Genomic DNA, 19,225 nt, shown 5'->3' on the forward strand with positions numbered 1-19,225 from the left:
CGTAAGCTTTATTTTGTGCCCTTGAATATTTATTTGGTCGGTGCTAGATTCGAGTAAAAAAGGTGATATTTCTAGAGCTGTGCGAATAGCAAAATTTTGGGTGCGAAGCGAATTCGAATAATAAAGATTGAGTGCGAATCGAATCGAATAATTTCAAATAATTTTCGAATATTTCTCAAACATTTTTCGAATAATTCGAAGTGAAATTACAGAAAAAGTTAGAGAGGATTCCTAAGCATGTTCTTATGAGATAGCAACATGAAAGTGTTTCTTTTTGCTAGGTTCATGAAGCACTGGCAGGGTGGTGTTTCATAGTTGTCTTATCAAGAGTGAGGCAATGTAGAGGGCGAATTGTATTTATGTACATGATTTGGTGCAACCAAAAGTTGCCAACAACACTTTACATGTGATAGGCAGAGATGCCATTTCCTCAGCCTCTCCTCCTCTTTCAACTTCTGTGGAAGGCCAACTGATGTGGCGAACAAGGGTGTGCTCCCTTCAAGTTTGGAGTTCCAAATCTGCCAAGTAGACGTCGATATATAAGAACATCTGAAATTTTGGATGCTAAAAAGCTTCGGCGTCTGATTTTTCATACCTCCTGCCCAAATTTCAGGTCCCAAACAGCATTAATTGAGTCCCCAACTCTGCCACATCTTTCATCTGCATATTGGAACCAGCGTTTTCTTGAGTTAATACATTTGCGACCGTAGCGGAGCTTGAAAGGCAGCTTTGCCGCAATACGGGGGTGTGATGAGGTGAAGCATATTGAAAATCTAGGGACCACTTCCAAACGGACGTTCACTGTCTCTTGGCCAAGTTCGACCGTAACGGACCTTGAAAGGCAGCTTTGCCGCAATACGGGGGTGTGAGGAGGTGAAGCATATTGAAAATCTAGGGACCACTTCCAATCAGACGTTGACTGTCTCTTGCCCAAGTTTGACCGTAACACAGCTTGAAAGACAGCTTTGCCGCAATACCGGGGTGTAACGAGGTGAAGCATATTGAAAATCTAGGTACCATTTCCAACCGGACTTTCTCTCTTGGCTAAGTTCGACCGTAACGGAGCTTGAAAGGCAGCTTTGCCGCAATACGAGAGTGTAATGAGGTGAAGCATATTAAAAATCTGAAGGGGTCACTTTCAACCGGACGTTGACTGCATTTGTCTTTGGGAAGTTCGAATAGTTCGAATAGTAAAATTTCAGTGCGAATCGAATCGAATAGCAAACACTATTCGAAAAATATTCGAAATTTCGAATATTCGCACACCCCTAGATATTTCTTTCTCAGATGGTATTTTCGTACAATGTGGGTTCGATGTAAAATTGCGTCATATAACCGAGGTTTTTAATACATTATTTCTATGGGGGTTTTGCCGGGACCAAACCTATTCATCGTAAATTGCGGGTCATCGCAAGACGTATAATCGAGGTTTCACTGTACACACAAAATAGTGAGCACGAGCCTGTAACAAAATTTTCTGTGCTGCTGGAGTTGCCAGAAACGATGAACTCATGTTTTTGTATGAAAATATCTGAAGAACATGCTTGAAACTAAACTGACTTGGGAGGTGGACTTGTTTTCTTCTCAGCATTCAAAGAACCAACCTCTTTCAGACTTGCAAACACTTCCCAAGTCCAGTCGTGCTTGCATACTTTAGAAGTCATAGTTGAACATCTTTTTTTCAACTTTTTTGTGCACCCCTCTGGCGAAGTGTTTCATGCAATGCAGTGCTTTTGACAATGTTCTGTTATATCTGAAACCAGTTTCAGTAAGTAGGATTGGAAAATGTAAGTGCCTGTGATTGTTGTAACCGTTTCGTTGTATCTGGAATTGTGATGCGAGAGTACTTGAGGTTGAAGCCACGCATGCAAAGAATTTAGTGGGTGGACCGCGCTAGATGAACACACGCTTTTTGAGTATCGGTACAGTGAAGCAATGAGTGGGAAAAATGCTGATACCTCGAGGTATCCGATGACTCGTCCATACTGTCCGGAACCTCCGTGCTGCTTCTTGTGCAGGTAATCGAACTCACAGGGGGCAGTGAGCGATTCTCGGAAGGCGACCTTTGGCTTGCCCAGTATCACTGGGCAGTTGTATTCCCGAGCCATGCGCTGCACATTGTGGCACAAAAACCCCTGATTCAGGCTGCACAGCATGTACCCCAATCTGCCAGCATGCTAAAATGTTCTCTCTACAAATACACTCAGAACTCAATACAACAAACTTGAAATCAAAGAAATACACGATGCTATTTTCATGGCCTAATCTTTGCTCCACTGAAACATTGCTTCGCAATTTAACCATGTCACTTTCTACTGCAATTTTGAATTAATAAAATCCCCGCAGGATGTGCAGCCGTAGCTGATCCCTCTATGATAAATGAAAAATCGGAAAACATCAGTCAAGAGCTAACTGACGTTCCTTTTGTAGCAATGTGCTGCCAACAGGTGGTGTCAGCCACACCGCAAGGACAACAAAAATATGTCAAGCAAATGGCCGTGCTATCACTTTTTGTGATGTAAAAGTTAACTGTGCCCCTCGACTTGCCAGACTCAGTGTTGGGAAAGAACTGCGTTTTTGGTTGCAGAAGCCAGCCAATCAATGATAATGATAATTTCTTTGGAGGTGGTTGAGTGCCTACTTTATTCAAAGCAATGTTAATCATTTTGGTACAACGAATATGCCGATTAACATTGGAAATAAAATATTCATCAGATAGCACTTCACTTGTTCTCTATTAGGAATAAATACTTTGACCAAGAAGTGCATAATTTTTTCACTAGGTGCACTGAAAGTTCAGAAAGTGTGGAATTGGCGACAAAGGGCCAAAACTTGTATAGTATTTTCATTTAGGTGAACAAATTTTTTTTTTTTTCACAGAACTAACTTTGAAATGATTGTTATGTGGGTCTAAAACCAAAATCGGGAATGGTAATCGAAACCCTGTGTTCATTCTTATCTGGACATACCCTACACTAAATGCGCATACATCAAGTAAAAAATTTTTTTTGGTGTGATTATTACAAAGAAAGGATTAAAGATTTCCACAAGACTTGTTAGACTCACCCCAATTAGCACAGTGCACTGATTGCCTCATCATGCTGCTATCTACAAATATAACTTCGTGAGCTTGAGACTTGGCCTGTGTTTCCCTACACACTAACCTGAGCATAGATGTCCAAATGAAGCTCTCCCATGCCTGAGGCGATCATCTGCAACAATGGCGTGCAGGCACGTGAGACATATGAATTCAAGAGAACATAATTCAAAACAAAGAAAAAATCTGTTTCATTCCTCGTTGTACCCATGTGAAATTTGCAAGACATACTCTTGGGCGCTATATTTGCAATAGGAAATTGCAAGTAAAAAAAATGTGAGAGATACGTCTGAGAGTACGTGCTGTGGGGGTGCTATCACCCCCTGTAAAGCCGTTTGCGCCTCATGGCGCACGCGCGTCTCGCAGATAGGCCCAGTTAGGTTAAACGGCCGCCGGGGGAGATGTGGCACTGTGTTCGCGCGAGTTAGCGTTAGCGCGGTGGCGCCGGCAGCGCCGCCGCAGAGAGGTTAGGCCGGCGCATAGAAAACAGCAACGAGTCTCTTTTGGATTTGGCGGCATGCGTGGAGGGACGTCTCCCGCGGTGGGTCCGTGGGGGACGGTACTGTGGCTCGTTTCCCGCGGGCACCTTGTGGTGAGTCCTACATCAGCGACGCCGCATTTGAGGTGCATTGTATGTCTTATGTTGTCTTGTGTTTGTTATGGTTTCTGTGTATTGCATTGTCATTGTGTAAGCTTACTTAGCGTGATCCTAGTTGTGTATTAGATTCGGCAGCCGAGCTCGTCGTATGTAAAAAGCAAGTTAATAAATATGAACACGCGTTGGTTTGCCCGACGGCGCCTACTGTCTCCATGTGTTCCGAGAGCGGCAATATCTTAAGACCCCACAGCGCACAAAGCAAGCACATTGATGACACATTCTTTCAGTTATGCAATGATTATCAGTTACAATGATGGAATATTTGAATGTGTAGTATTATAAATGCGTTGAACTAGGTTTCCAAACTGATCACACACCGCCAGTGCAAGAGGAGGTACTAGAATAAGTTTAAATATTTTTACGCCACCATGACCTCTGCACGTGCATGTATAAACACGGCGAAAGAACAGAAAATTCACAAACGTCACAGTAAAACAATTTTAACAATAAAGCGAGCTTGGTGAAAAGACCGAAATATTGTGTAAGCTCGAAAACTATTTGTCTGTATAGCTGTGCATTTACCATATTGAATGGATAGAAATTATCATTGTTAAGTGGTGCTTGCTTCAGCAGTGCATATGATTTGGGTGAACCCTGCCATTAATCCTCGGGTGCCAAATTCCACAAGCTTCAGTCGGTTGCCAGTGTCCTGGTAAAGCAGCTTACCTCTTTGTTGTCCGTGTCATACTTGACGTGGAAAGTGGGGTCCTCGCGACTGAATCGGCTCACTGCCTTTGAGAAATTGTCAGAATCCTTGTTGTCCTTTGGACGGATGGACATGGAGATCACGGGCTCTGGCACATGGATTGACTCCTGCAATGCAATGCACGTAACTGCATTAGGCCATTTTGTGTGTTGACAATAGCAAACACTCACACCGGCAAATTGTATGAAATGGGGTCCTACTGACAATGTATATTAATGACCTTCGTAATCAAGTTTCCTCTCACAATCCCTTTATGAGAGGGCTCTCTTATATCCAACCATATTTCCATTTAGGCAACAAAGTAAGCACTACAGAAAGCCTTGTTGCAAAAGTTTAATTATGTACCATTTGGGTTATGTGATTTCCATAGTGGACCACTACTTAGAGAACACAATTCAAGTGTTCTCATCCAGCACAGTTTTTTCGCACTGCTGGGCTACTGTGCTGCTTTCTTGCAAGATGGAGATGAGGCTGATTGCTTTCGCTCTTGTTTGCCAGGTAGGTTTGTCATTAATGGAATGCAGTGCAAGAGGCAGTGCTTGAGACACCATATTGCCACGCCCACTTCTTGTCTTGATGTATTCGGGTTTGACCGACAGGGACGGTTATCAACGCTCGACGCTGTCCGCGAAGTAGTGTTCTAGAAGCGTCGCGATTGTAGTAGATCGGTTTGTTAAGATTGCGCCCCGCACGCGAATGTTCCAGTTTTGTCTAGAGATAACACCGCCACCAGCGATATTGCTGGAAAGTTCGATAGCGCCTGTATAAAAGCCGACGCGCTTGATCGCTTGTCAATTGATCGACGGTCGACGTTCTGTCCGCCGCTATCAGTGTATTGCTGTAGTTTGACTATCAGTTTCTCAACCACAAGTTCGGCCAAATAAACAGTTTCACCTCGGACCTGCTGACTGCTGTCTTCGTCGACGTCACGACTACGTGACAATATGATGCTTCTTGATGGGTAATCCAAAAAAAGGCCAGAGGAAGACACGGGCTGTCGCTGGAGCCTACGCTTCAACCAGCGGTCTTGTCTTCTTCGAGGCAGCCACTGCGTTATGCTTCATACCCTCTTCCTCGACCAAAACAGAAGGGCAAGTATGAAAACACGGGTGGGGGAGAAAGACCTGCATCCTTCCTTTTGCCGATCATCGACCGACTGCCCTGTCATGCCACAAAGACCACCTGTTTGTCAACATTTGCTGGAAAGCTGAACACTAACGCTGAATACACAGTATTTACCCGCATAAGTTGTGCCCTCGCATAATTTGTGAGCCCCTAAGATTTAGCCAGCCTTACTAAAAAAAATATTTATTCATTTTGCGCTCCCCGTCCCACTCGCGCCAGTGCGCCGGCGCATGCGCACAGAGTGACTTTGGATGACCGCGCCCCCACGCCCCTCGCCGAGCAGGCGAATGCAGTCGTACACAAGGCGGGCTGCGAGTGCGAAGTCCCTTCTTCCGATTACTTTGTTCTGTTCTCCGGAAACCCCTGAACTATGGTCCCTAGAATATAATATTCTAGGGACCGTACCAACCGTACCCGAACACCCAAACCTGTTCACGGGTTGTTGAAACTAGTAGAGCGTTCTCCCGCCGTGAGAATGCATGCACGCGGCACGGCACGGACTATTTTCTGCATCAGAGGCATGCGAGGGCCAATCGCAGCCACTTTTTCCTTTGCTGCCCCTCCTTCTCTGCGTCCACGCCATGTCTGCACTGCAACGCAGCCTTGGATGATTTAATAAGAAGTCTAGGTATCGCCATCAGCCAGTCACATTTCACTGTTCTCTTGCACTGGGCTACAATAACTATTCGGAGAAATTCAAGCTCACTGTTATAGAGTTTACCGAAGAAAAAGGGGACCGTGCCGCCGCCAAGCACTTCAGTGTGAATGAGAGTCCCGTAAGGTACTGGATAAAGCAGAACAGTTCGCTTGTTAATACAAGACTGGAAAGGAGAGCATTCCGAGGACCAAAGCATGGAAAGTTTCCTGCCGTTGAAGAATACCTTTTCAAATATGTGCAAGAGCTTAGGTGTACCGGTGTCGCCCTGCCGTGGCACCTCGTTTCTCCCGGCATTGTCGAGAAGAGTTTCAAGAAGACAGGGCTGTCAAATGCGCTCGATGGAACCGAGGACGATGCGCTTTGGGAGGGCGGTGACAGCAACTGCGGTGCTGATTCTGTTGGACTTCTCAACCAGTGATTCTGACTGGACCGTGCATGACTGGATCTGACTGTTTAAAAGTACATGCTAATTCTGTTAAATAAATAAGTACCCTTCGTTTGCGCTATAATTTATATATTTTTTTATGTATTATACTACACGCCTTAGGACTATATATTGCGCGTTATTTCAGATGTGTTCACAAAATCTCCGCATAATTTGCGCACCCACTCTTCGGAGCTCCAAATTCGCGAAAAAAAGTGCGCAAATTATGCGAGTAAATACAGTATGTGGCCACTAATTAGAAAAGTTCGCAGTTGTAAACGCCACCCCTTATACCCAGTGAAGGGTTTTTAAGGAAATAAAAGCCAAGTGAAGCACGTGGAGTGGTTCAAGAAGGCTACAGTGTTTGGGATGTCTATTAAAAGCATGCAGTACACTTAGAATAGTGCTATGCTACAAACACTACTGAGCAGGAAATTTGGATTAGGCTGCTCACGATAAGTCATACTGGCGTGTTCACAAACCTGCCTTTCAGCAGCTCCGATGCTTATCACTACACTCGTGCCCAAGCTGAACAACTGGTAGACCAGTCTCTGCAATTACTAAAAAGGTGAAATATATTCTGAAACCCATTGTGACATTGGCCACACCGTCAGTCAAGGGGCGCACTTGTCAACGTGCTTGCGCCCCCTGTAATGTCATTTTTGCCCACACGGCCTGTGGCGTAGTTACTGTGGTCATTGCCGTGTGAAGGAAGGCGCTGTTCCCACGATGATGCCACCCTGGCAGCAAGATTACACAGGCCGATTAGGAAGAGCACCCAGTCTCTTGTGCAGTGTCGGAACGGAACGGTAACCAAAAACTAAAACAAGAAAAGCAATATTTTTGACCGGAATGAAAACGTAATGGAAACGTTATCTATTATTTCATTCCGGAGTGAAACCAAAATATTATTTATTGGTTTTCAGTTAAAGGGAAAACTTGGCAATCCGGAACAGCCAGGGTCACGCAACGTAAGCATTAATACAGTGCGGACCACTTATAATGTAACCGCTTTTAGCGCGGGGCCGGTTATAACGCGGGTTTTTTTGACCACCGATATGTCGCCCATAGAACTCAATGTATAGGCCGACCGTTTATTGCATAGGCACGCGAAGGAGAATACCGGTTATAGCACGAACTTTTTAGGCGTGCGACCATAAAATCAGCGAACGGAGCACAGTTTCCCGGCGCGCCGGCACGTAGGGAGCGCGCACGTGGAGCGCGTCTCCGTTCGTTCTATGGCCGTTCTGTGGCTATTCTCATGTCTTGACCGTCAAACGAGTCTGCACCGTTTGTACTGTGGCTATTCTCAAGTCTTGACCGTCAAACGAGCCTCCACCAATCGCGTGCGGCTATATAGAACGGACCACCTCCGTTAAAATGTAGCCGCGAAAAGGCAGCGGAGGAGAAGAGAGGGTACAATAGGGAGGGAGACCTTGGAAGGAGGGAGCGTGTTTTCGTCACCATGACAGTGTCCAATCCGGATGCGCGCTGCGCGGAGTGCAGGACAGAAGCGGTAGCGTCACTTTTTTTTTTTTTGATCTCCTTCTTTTGCCTCTTTGCATTTGTTGTGTGCGCTTCACCGTGCCGTAGTTGCCGTCTGAGAGCCCAGAGCACCTGTGTTGTCAAGCTCCTGTCGCAATGGCGCCAGTGGCATCTTCAAGCAGTGTGAAAAAATGCCGTGCCTTATCGCTGGAGACTAAGGAATGCATTATAAGGGACATTGAGAGTGGGCTGAAGAAGGCGTTAGTGGCGGCTAAATACGGCGTTTCCGGCACGACCGTGTCGACCATCCACAAGAACAAGGACAAACTGCGCGCAGCAACTGCAGCAAGATTCGTCTTCCCTGCCATGGAAGAGAATACGTGCTTAAAAATACGAAGACGTGAACGCAGCGCTGTTCAGACGGTTCGGCGAAGTTAGGGCTCAGAGCATCCCAGTAAGTGGCCCCATGCTCCAACAAAAGGCTGTCTCCGAGCTCTTTTAAGCCATGACAACTTCAATCCACTCAACGGGTGGATTCAGCGTTTCAAAGATCGCCATGGCATCAGCTGCAAAGTGGTGTGCGGAGAAAGTGGCGATGCCGACGACGAGTCTATCGAAGTCTGGCTTCGTTTAAACTTGGAGAGTATGCTGTCCACCTATACTGACAAAGACATTTATAATGCCAATGAAGCTGGTTTATTTTATAACCTTTTGCCCAACCGCACGCTTGCGCTGATAGGCGAAGCCTGCTCTGGCCGCAAGGACTCATAGGAGCGCATAACTGTATTGTTTTGCGCTAATTTGGATGGAAGTGACAAGCGCCGCCTGTTTGTCGTAGGTAAATCGGCAAGGCCACGTTGCTTTAAAAAGCGAGAGTGCCTGCCAGTGACCTACAAAGCCAATAAAAAGGCATGGATGACGCAGGATTTGTTCACCAGCTGGCTTTGCAAGTTTGATGAGGATATGGTGGCAGAGAAGCGACGGGTCGTGCCTATCCTCGACAATTGCACGGCTCACAACATCAAGCCGAAGTTTACTGCCGTCAACCTAAAGTTCTTGCCTGCCAACACGACAGCAAAAAGTCAACCTCTCGACCAGGGTGTCATCGCAACTGTAAAGGCGCTGTACAAAAAGCGCATTTGCGAGAGAGTTTTGTAGAGCATGCGGCAGCAGCAGCCTCTTAAGGTGAATTTAAAGGGGCCCTGCGACACTTTTGCGACTGCCTTATTTAGCAACGCAAATGTGTGTAGTAATGAATGCCGAGACGAACGCAAAAAGAATTATATGAATTGGTGATCGAAAAGTGAAGTTATTAGTCCTCAAAGTTCAAAACACAAGCAGACGACGACGAGAAACGTTCCCTTTCGCATTTCACTCTCCCGCTGACGTCAAAGGCCGGTTCCAATCACCGCGCGCGTCTTATAAAGACATACCGGAAATGTCACCTCATGGTGGCCTTCACACAGTACATTGCTACCCCTCTTTTTGATGGCGTTGTTACCATGCTTACGACAAACCACGTGTGTCAGCTAGCAGACGCTCCCATGATTTGTCGTGAAGTGCACAAAATGAGTCTGGAAGACCTAACAGACCTCGAGCGCGAGCTCTTGCGACGCGGCGATTGCTGGCATGTCGTGCACGCCATTGCAAATTCAAAGTGCGTTGCTGAGCCCCGCACAATGCGAGGATGGCTCCATGAGCCCAGATGAAACGCTAACGCCCAATGACGCGGAAGGCGTCGGCCGGTAAGCATTTAGATCTCTTTTTTTTTGGTTGACAGCATCGTGCCGAACTGAGCGTTGCGTGTTTCACAGGTGTCGGTGTAGCCGGTGCCGCTCGATGCCGCAAAAGGCAAAACACGGAAGAGTATCGTTTGATTACCATTCCACAGCGCACCTAGCGTCGTGTTCGTTGTTTTGAAAATATATCAGTTAGAAACAGGAATCATTTGTTTCTGCGAAAGCATAAAAAGGGTTTTGTTCCTCTTAGGGCTCCGTAATATGGCCTAACTACCACCATATGAATATTGCATGTCACGTGTCGCGTCAAGCCAACCAAAAACGAACGGTCCTTGTCGTCACTGTCGCATGACATCACGTCACTTCCTGTAACAGAAATAGCCGATATGTGTCGCCATAGTCCGAAATCAAGGTAGTTTATCCCGTGAATTAAAATTATAACCGCTTCGATTTTGGCGTTGCCACTTGCGCAACAATATCGGTGCATTCCACAGTACCAGAAGAACCGATGACAAAGACATGCTCAAATTGTGTCGCAGGGCCCCTTTAAGGGGCGCAATTGGCATGGTGGTCGCTTCATGGTGGCAGGTAAGGCCAGGCTTTGTGCGCAATGCAGAGGCTCTGGAAGACAATGAGCAGAGCGACACGTTGGTCGCCGATGAGACCCTCAACACTGACGACATGTGGTCCGGCCTTGTTGACAGTAAATTTGTAAACGCCACCGATACTTTCCAAGAATTTGTCAATGCCGGGGAGTCGGAGCTTTCTGTCTGCGAGGAAGCGAGCACAGATGACACGATCATCGCAGCAGTGCGCGGTAGTGCGGAGGTTGCAACGGACGACGAGTCGGAAGGTGAAGACGATGTCGACCCGACGCCAGAACCAGATTTCCCGTGCAAAGACGCGTTGGAATACACCTCACTAAACTGAAAGCATACTGCGCAAAGAACAGTTTGAGAGAGAAATCGCTTCAGTGCTTAAGCTTTGTGGAGGACGAAATTGTTCGTAGCGCTGTTCACAAGCATAGCCAGACGAAAATAACGGCGTTCTTCTGCTGATGTCGGACTTGAAAACTTTGTTTCCGTGCTGTGTTGTGATTGTGTTGAATGTACCTGTGAGTGAAAAGTGTTATAAATTGCTTTTGAAAGCTGGGTTGCCCTTTTGCCACAGGCAAAGGCCGAAAAAAGCATGCTTTGGTTATAACACGGTACCACTTATAGCGCGGATTTTTACAACTACCGTGACTTACGTTATAAGCGGTCTACACTGTACATATCTCAAGAAACAGTATTTGCGCATATCTCAGGCAGGAATTCCAGAGTACAGATGTGCTTAAATTTGGCGAAAAACTAAATGAGTGGCAACCATAAGCTGTTCATATTAATTGACACAAGTGAACTTTGGTGTGCCAGTCACAGAGGCCAGCATAGAGAGGGCATTCTCAGCACTGAAGTTTGTTTTATGAGAACAGCAGTCTCGCATATCAGAGACTACACTCGATGACGTGCTTCTTCGGAGATTGTGCTCCCTCCCTTGAGGCAAAGCATTGAGCCTGCTCAGGGAATTTGTAATTCACTTGTGAGAAAACTGGATACTATAACTTAGAAGGGTAGTGATTTGGTTTAGTTGGTTAAGAACGTGGGAAGAACATGTTTTTGCCCCTATGCCACGTTCTTAACAGCATAGTGCAAGTAACTGTACCATAAATTTTAAGTTTCCATCGTTACTTTAACTTCAAATGTTTGCAAACAAATAAAAACCGTTGCAAACCGTTACGGAAAATTTTTTTCCCGCTCCGGAACAGAAACGCACGAAACTCTTTTCAGTAGAACGACACTGAAACCAAAACGAAAAGCATTTCGTTCCGACACTCTGCTCTTGTGGGCCTTGGCAGTGCTCAACGACGGTTGTTTCTCGTGGGGAGTCCTGTGGAGGCGCTTCCTTGGCGGGTTCCCGTGGACTCCTGTGGTGAGTCGAACGTCAGCGACAGCGCATTGCAGCACATTGTGTGTGTTATGTTGTTTTGTGTGCTTGATATATTTGTATTTTTAGTGTATTATTTGTCATGTTACTGCAGTTATTTGTATGATTCAGCTGGTGTGCTCACTGTCGTGTAAAACGAGCAAATAAATGTCTACGTGTTCGTTACACTATGGTGTACACTGTCCGTTTGTTCCCTGAGTGGCTCTTACGACCCTGCACAGTTAACAGGACAAAATGTCATCGCAGTTTGCACTAACAGTCACACTCTATGAAGGCTGTATTATTGGGGATTCCTCACAACTACGTCTTAACCAATAGTATATACATGCATACATACATACATATATATACAGTATAACCTCGTTACAACGGATCTGCTTACAACAGACATTCAGATATTACAGACCAATTTGCAGCATTATGCTAACCTCCTGATATGTTCTGTTGATTGTGTTTCGTTTACAACGAATTCTGGTACAACGGACATTCGGATATAATTGACTAAAATGTCAGGCCAGCAAGGTGATCAGCACCCCTACAATGGACTTTTCTACCACGGACATTCCCAATTCAATAACTTCCGACTTCAAACATCGCTTGGCATACTTTAGGGACGGGAACAGCGCGCCGGATATTGATGTACCGATTTAAGAACAAAGGCCGCCGATCTCTGGTCTGTCAATGATCAGTTATGCTTAACCGCGGCGACAAAAAAATCGCCGCACAGCGTGCTTGGTCTTGCGTTTTAGGGCGCCGACGCACAAAATTGCTAGCCACTGCCACCGCTGCTCCTAGCTGTCGCTGCACGGTGAGCTTGGCCGGGGGATACACTGCCGAAGCGTATCCTTTTGCATGTCCCCTGCGTGATGTTCTTGCCTGCAAAGTTCGGATTCGTCTCGCACGTAGGCGCCGTGAGCGTAGTTAGGCCGATAGCCACGACTTCGAGCAGAAAGCTCGGCTGCGATGTGCGTGGCCGCGGTGCCCCGTGTTTCAAAGTACATATTGCTCGATCGCGATTACAAAGAGTTGTCCCTCGGTGGTCTTCGTCACGAGGTCCGAAGTGCTGATGAGCAGAACCTCTAACCACGAGTCCGACGAGTCAACGCTATAACAGTTTGTCAGAGACGCGTGTCTGCGATGTTTGTGACAAGTGCGGCGCGATATCGTAATCTGACGATTGAGCTTCCGCTTGAAGCTGCCAAAGTAAAGCGTAATTATATCCTAAACGATCCTCCACTTGTGAACACAGAACGCGCCCCTAAGTAGCGTGATTTTCGACAGCCGTGATCTCGCGACACACAAGCAGCAGACTACGCTCTCCCGGAGCAAGCATCAGTCCAATGGCGAGACGTGCTGGAGCAACATGGCAGAAGCACCCAATCGGAGGCCTCGAAACGAACGTCAAATGTTTGCTTTTTGTACGCTTGTTTCTGAATGGAGGAGCTAGCTGAAGCAGGGAATTTAAATACGAAGAAATGCTCTTTCCGACGAGCCCAGAATGGCGGCGCCCGGTTGCGCCATTGCGGAGCTGAAACTTTTTTAAAAACGTTTATTTTTTTTTGTGATTTCTGCATTAATTTTCGCCACCTTGGCAGGCGCAACAAATTTTTTACAACACTTCTCTGTAGTTACAAAATGGCAAGTTCGGCTAGTTGGTGCTTGTTCATATTTGAAGAAAAGCAGCGCTCGAAAAGACGAAGACAATAAATAGAGGGAACACAAAGAGAGTAGTGAGTGCAGCGCTGTGTGTTCCCCCTCTTTTTTGTCTGTCTTTTTTAGCGTTGTTTTTCTTCAAATATGAACTTCTATGTAGTTTTAAAAATAAAAAAGGGCTACGGAAACTGAAAATGTGAATTTCGGAAAATCAAAATTTTTTTCGTTATTTTCAGCAGTAAGAAAGCTGCGTCCCCCATTAAGAATAAATCCGTTCTTTGATCGTTTTTGTGACTCGTAATTCTCTCCGGTTATAACAGACCCATTCAGCGTTTACATAAAAGTCTGTTGTAAGAGTACTTGGATTTTACATACTCCCTTTACAACAGACTAAAATGCTCTTCACTATGAAGGTCTGTTGTAATGAGGTTATACTGTATAATGTAAGGAAGACAGAGCGGCGCTTGGGCACGGGTGCGAGCTCGGTTAGCGAGAAGCACAGAAAAAGAAGACTTGAGTAAACAAGAACAGCCGGCCAAGCCTATGGGCGTTGTCTCTTGTGTCTCTTCCTTACAATGGCACAGCCACGAAACATTTGCAGACTCCAGCTTTGTGGTGGAGTCCTCGCCCACGCAAACCGCTCACCTACTGCTGCAGCAAGCCCAGTTTGGGGACGACACCAAGGCCTCCTCGACACCCGGGAGCCTGCCGGTGCGGCAAGCACCGTCCGAGAGTGGCATTCAGGCCTCCTCGGCAGCTCGATGGTACTCCTATACCAGCGCTATACCGGTTCCCAGACTTCTGTCAGCAACCGAGCGGCAAAAGGCTGCCGACTGGGCTACCTTTATTCCTGACATCACCGCTCTTATTGCTGCTACAACCGCCTACTCCGCGGCCGCCGCCAGCGGCTCTTCCGGTGGTTCACCCAACGACGCAGCAAAGATCATCCACACCGTGGCAAGCCTGTCACAGCGACTCGAGTGCATGGCGTCACCTCATTCCGGGCTCGGGACCACCACCGTGAGTGCTGGGGCCCCCGTGATCTCCGTGGACACGAACCCTGGCTCTTAAAGCTCCTCGCTCAACCACCTCACGGACGTCATGGAAGGCGACATCCTCGCTAGCTAAGGAACTAGACCGTTTCGCTGTGAGAACTTCCGGGTCTTCGCTGGCCACATCAGCATCAGTGGCTCCGTGGGAACTACTGGTGTTCCAGGGTTTCCAAGATGACGCCGATGTATGGATGGCTACCATCAATGCGCTCGGCTCTCACCATGCCTGGTCGGAAAATCCAAATAGCTGGTGGCCATTGACCGCCTTCACGATGCCGTCAAGGCATGGCATGCCTACGAAGGCGTCAGGCAGCGGTCCAGGTCTGAATGGTGTGCCAAGTTGACAAGTCTCTTTCGCCCCCTTTCTCTTACCTGCGACCCCGTGCGTGCCGAGAGAGTCTGCACTGGGGAATGGAAGTTATAGAGGGGCCAAAATTCTTGTGTAGATACTGCAGGGTGTGCACAAATTATGCGAGTAAATACGGTCGTTTAATTCTCAGATCACAAAACTAAAGCCAAATGGTGTGCAGCAATGAGGGAACAAGTGTCTCGTCCCTCTTTTACCGACTTTCCTTGCCACATTCACAACAAGATGGATTCTTGATCCAATGCTATCAATCATGCCCTTAATCTAGTAAGAGGAGACATACCATGGATAGCTTGAGGTTGGCGTCAGTGACAAATGTGTCACCCGAGGCACAGTCAACGCCAAAGACCGCGCAGATGTCCCCAGCAAAGGCTTCCCCGACGTCCTCCATCTGGGCAGCATGCATGCGCACCACACGTGGCACCCTGACCTTGCGGCCTGTGCGAGTGTTCCACAGGGTGTCCCCCTTGCGCAAGTGGCCCTGGTACACTCGCAGGTACGTCAGCTGGCCGAAGCGGCCCGCCTGCAGGGCAGACACAATGGCTCCCATTCAAGATCCCAAAGCTGTCACATTTCAATGCAGTGGTGGTTCATCCTGTTTACCATTGGGGGAAAATTCTAGGGCAGGAGAAAAGCTGTCTCGGAGCACAAAACATTGTGCTCTGGACCACTCGGAGCAGCATAGGTGTGCAACTATATGCTACAGATTCGAATTTAGTGTCCAAACAGGAAAGTCAAGACAACGGCGAGGGAGCAGACGGGCACTTCTTCACACGGAAGAATGCTGTATGCTGTCTTCACCACAATATGTCTATCGTGTTAGTGACAAGGGCAAAATGTGGTTTTCGCAAGCAACAGGTGTCAAACTATCAGACCCTATTCATAAAACCTGCAGCCTAACAATTAACAAAAATCCTTGAGAACCGTCCTTTTGCAACTGCCTATGTGCACAGTACATTCTGTATTAAAGGGACACTAAAGAGCAAACTGATTTTTCTTGCATTAGTAAAGTAGTCTTCCACGATACCAAAAACACCACGCTTTCTGCGCGAAGACGCTTAATAAGTGAGAAAATGCGCAAAAAGAAAATACAGGTGGCGACGCCACCTTGGAATTCCCACACCATTTGCCGTGACATCACATATTTTTGACGGCGCCTGCTTGAGCCTATGTAGTTCCTAATCGGTCAAATCGAAGTACATTGTCCTCTGAGGGGGCCAGAGACTTGACATAACGCGTTTGTGGAAATTTCGTCGAGCCACTGGCGCCAAAATACGTTAAATGCTCTCTGAAACCTTTTACGTCACGAATTACAAAGTTCGGCGCGAAATTTAAAAATGAAACTTTGAACTTGGTTTTCTCCTCTAATAATAAACCGAAGGTGGTGAAATAAACTACACAAGAGTTCTCCGAGCACACTTTATCAATCTAAACCAATTCATTGTTTCTCTTCAGTGTCCCTTTAAGGGAATTACAAGAATTTTTTGTGCGAAACACTGAGGAAGAAAGCAAGTTAACCAACTATCAAAGGTTTGAAGGACAGCAACGAGCAGAAAAAAGTTATCTTTGGAAAAACACACTGCAATGATTGTGCAACATATTATTAGTGCTTAGTGCAGTTATTTCTCAGACATGAATGAGAAGGGTCACACATGAACAGAAACAAAACAAAACAAAATAAATTATATATAAAGATATAAATGATATTACTAAAAGCAGACATACTGCAGTTCTGTGAAAGCATCTAAATTAGATATCTTAAGTTGCACCCGACGTAAAATTTTTGCAATGTTTGTAACACTCGCAAACCCACTTACAACAATGCCGTTTTTATCACTGTATCACATGAAACAATAAGCAGCCACTGCAGTGTGAATTTTTTTAAGCATGCAATTCATGAAATATTGTGCTTGTCATGTAAGCCGTGCACTCAAGGGCTTACCTCCAGCTTAAAGGCCAGAGCAACCAGGGGGTGGCTGTCGTCCCGTGATGGGTTCATGACGATTTTCTTAATGTTGTTACTGCATGAAGAGAAGGTGCAGCCTTGATGCACTTTAAAAACATTTTTGGCAAAAGTGAAAAGATTCACAGCAGGTGCATCTCTGATGCTGACTGTTGTCAACAAAATAACACAACTCCGTTGGCTTAGAACTAGAGCTGTGCGAATAGCAAAATTTTGGGTGCGAAGTGAATTCGAGTATTGAAGTGTGAGTGCAAATCGAATCGAATATTTTTCTAATATTTCTAGAATATTTCTGGAATATTTTTCAAATACTTCGAAGCGAAATTGTAGAAAAAACAGTCCTAAGCATATTGTTATTAGATAGCAACATGAAAGTGTTTCTTTTCGCTAGGTTGATGAAGCACTGGCGGGGTGGTGTTTCATAGTTGTCTTATCAAGAATGAGGCAATGTAGAGGCCGAATTCTATTTGTGTACACGATTTGGTGGAACCAAAGTGTTGCCCACAACACTTTACATGTGATAGGCAAAGATGCCATTTCCTCAGCCTCTCCTCCTCTTTCAACTTCTGTGGAAGCCCAACTGATGTGGCGGACAAGGGCGTGCTCCCTTCAAGTCCGAAGTTCCAAATTTGCCTCATAGACGTCGATATATAAGAACATCTGAAATTCTGGATGTTAAAAAGCTTCGGCTCCTGATTTTTCGGACTTCCTGCCCAAATTTCAGGTCCAAAACAGCATTAATTGAGCCCCCAAGTAAATACATTTGCGACCATAGAGCGTGAAAGGCAGCTTTGCCGCAATACCGGGGTGTGATGAGGTGAAGCATATTGAAAATCTAGGGACCACTTCGAATCGGACGTTGACTGTGTCTTGGCAAAGTTCGACCGTAACGGAGCTTGAAAGGCAGCTTTGCCACAATACGAGAGTGTAATGAGGTGAAACATATTAAAAATCTGAAGGGGTCACTTTCAATCTGACGTTGACTGTATTTGTTTTTGGGAAGTTCGAATAGTTCGAATAGTAAAATTCCAGTGCGAATCGAATTGAATAGCAAACGCTATTCGAAAAATATTCGAAATTTCTAATATTCGCACACCCCTACTTAGAACTTGATGCCACCTGAACAGTAAACCACTCCCATAATGAACAGTACAGTGGAATCTAGGTGATATGACCTGGCGTAATATGCTTTCCGGGACAATACTTTTTTTTTTTACAAGAGCAATGTATTTTTATATGGTTCACACGATCCCGTTTGCACTTGAAATTTCCTATCACAACTGCAAACTGCAACTGGTATTTCTGAACCTTGCAGCTTTATACAGTAGAACCCCGCTGATACGTTTTTGAAGGGACCGTAGGAAATAAACGTAAGAGCCGAAAAACAGGAAAAACGGCAAAATATTTAGTGGTACAGAATTTTATTTCAATTCTTACGAGCAGCACGAAAATTGGCGCGCTCAGCCGCGATCTAGTCGATGGATAGAAACGCGGAGCTTAGGACGGCCTTATCCACAGAAATGTAATCAACGTATGTGATTTTTTTAACACCAACAGCTGTAGGCATGAAAAAACTAAGCACACGCAATCACGACCGGCGCGGCGAGTCCGACCGCGAACCGCACGCACGACCATGCGAGCTCCAACCAGCTCGAACTCCTCCCGTTCTCCGACAAATAACGATGATGATGAGTCTACGCCAACGCGATGGCAGAAGTGAATGCCAATCTCGAAGGCCTTGCTTTCGCAAGCAATTACGTCATACACGCCATGTTTGTGCAATGCAAATCTCAGAGGCTATGCTTTTGTTAATAGTAAATGCCAATCTCGAAGGCCTTGCTTTCGCGAGCAGTTACGTCATAGACGCCATCTTTGCAATTTGAATCTCGAAGGCCATGCTTTTGTTTGCATCAATTGAAAGATTCTGTTGCTTGCGCCTCTCATGCGGCTAATATTACGGTCAAACGAGGCCAAGCTGCGTGAAAATGCGCCATGGCCGCTCTCTTTGGTAGTCACTCGGTCGGCTCCGGGCGCACTTCGCGACGTATCATACGGGAACGGTCCGACAGTTACGACGTAACAGCGGGGTTCCCAATACATTGTATCCTATGGGAGCTATGCCGGGACCGGTGGAAAACGACGTAACAGCCGGGAATACGCAGCAGTGAGGAACGTAACAGCGGGGTTCTACTGTATAAACTGTACTACGTTAAATCACATTCCAGCAATCCACAAACACACTAGTGGAGAAACACGTGTTGTGTGCTGACACTGGCAAAACATTGGCCACAAAGAACATCGATAGCAAAGTTTTA

The 19,225-nt window shown here is 46.2% G+C and overlaps 1 protein-coding gene across 1 annotated transcript in view; it reads right to left on the reverse strand.

Moving 5' to 3' along the window:
- LOC119386558 (elongation factor G, mitochondrial) overlaps nucleotides 1-19,225 on the reverse strand; it is a 111,556-nt gene that overhangs the window by 28,609 nt on the left and 63,722 nt on the right. Inside the window, exons 10-14 of the mRNA XM_037653840.1 lie at nucleotides 16,890-16,968; nucleotides 15,231-15,470; nucleotides 4,422-4,568; nucleotides 3,165-3,212; nucleotides 1,959-2,111 (exon numbers count right to left, since the gene is read on the reverse strand). Of these exons, the coding sequence (XP_037509768.1) occupies nucleotides 1,959-2,111; nucleotides 3,165-3,212; nucleotides 4,422-4,568; nucleotides 15,231-15,470; nucleotides 16,890-16,968 (667 nt within the window). The remainder of the gene's footprint in view (nucleotides 1-1,958; nucleotides 2,112-3,164; nucleotides 3,213-4,421; nucleotides 4,569-15,230; nucleotides 15,471-16,889; nucleotides 16,969-19,225) is intronic.

The sequence above is a fragment of the Rhipicephalus sanguineus genome, chromosome 3 (assembly GCF_013339695.2).
Source record: "Rhipicephalus sanguineus isolate Rsan-2018 chromosome 3, BIME_Rsan_1.4, whole genome shotgun sequence".
In the NCBI taxonomy this organism is placed as follows: domain Eukaryota; kingdom Metazoa; phylum Arthropoda; class Arachnida; order Ixodida; family Ixodidae; genus Rhipicephalus; species Rhipicephalus sanguineus.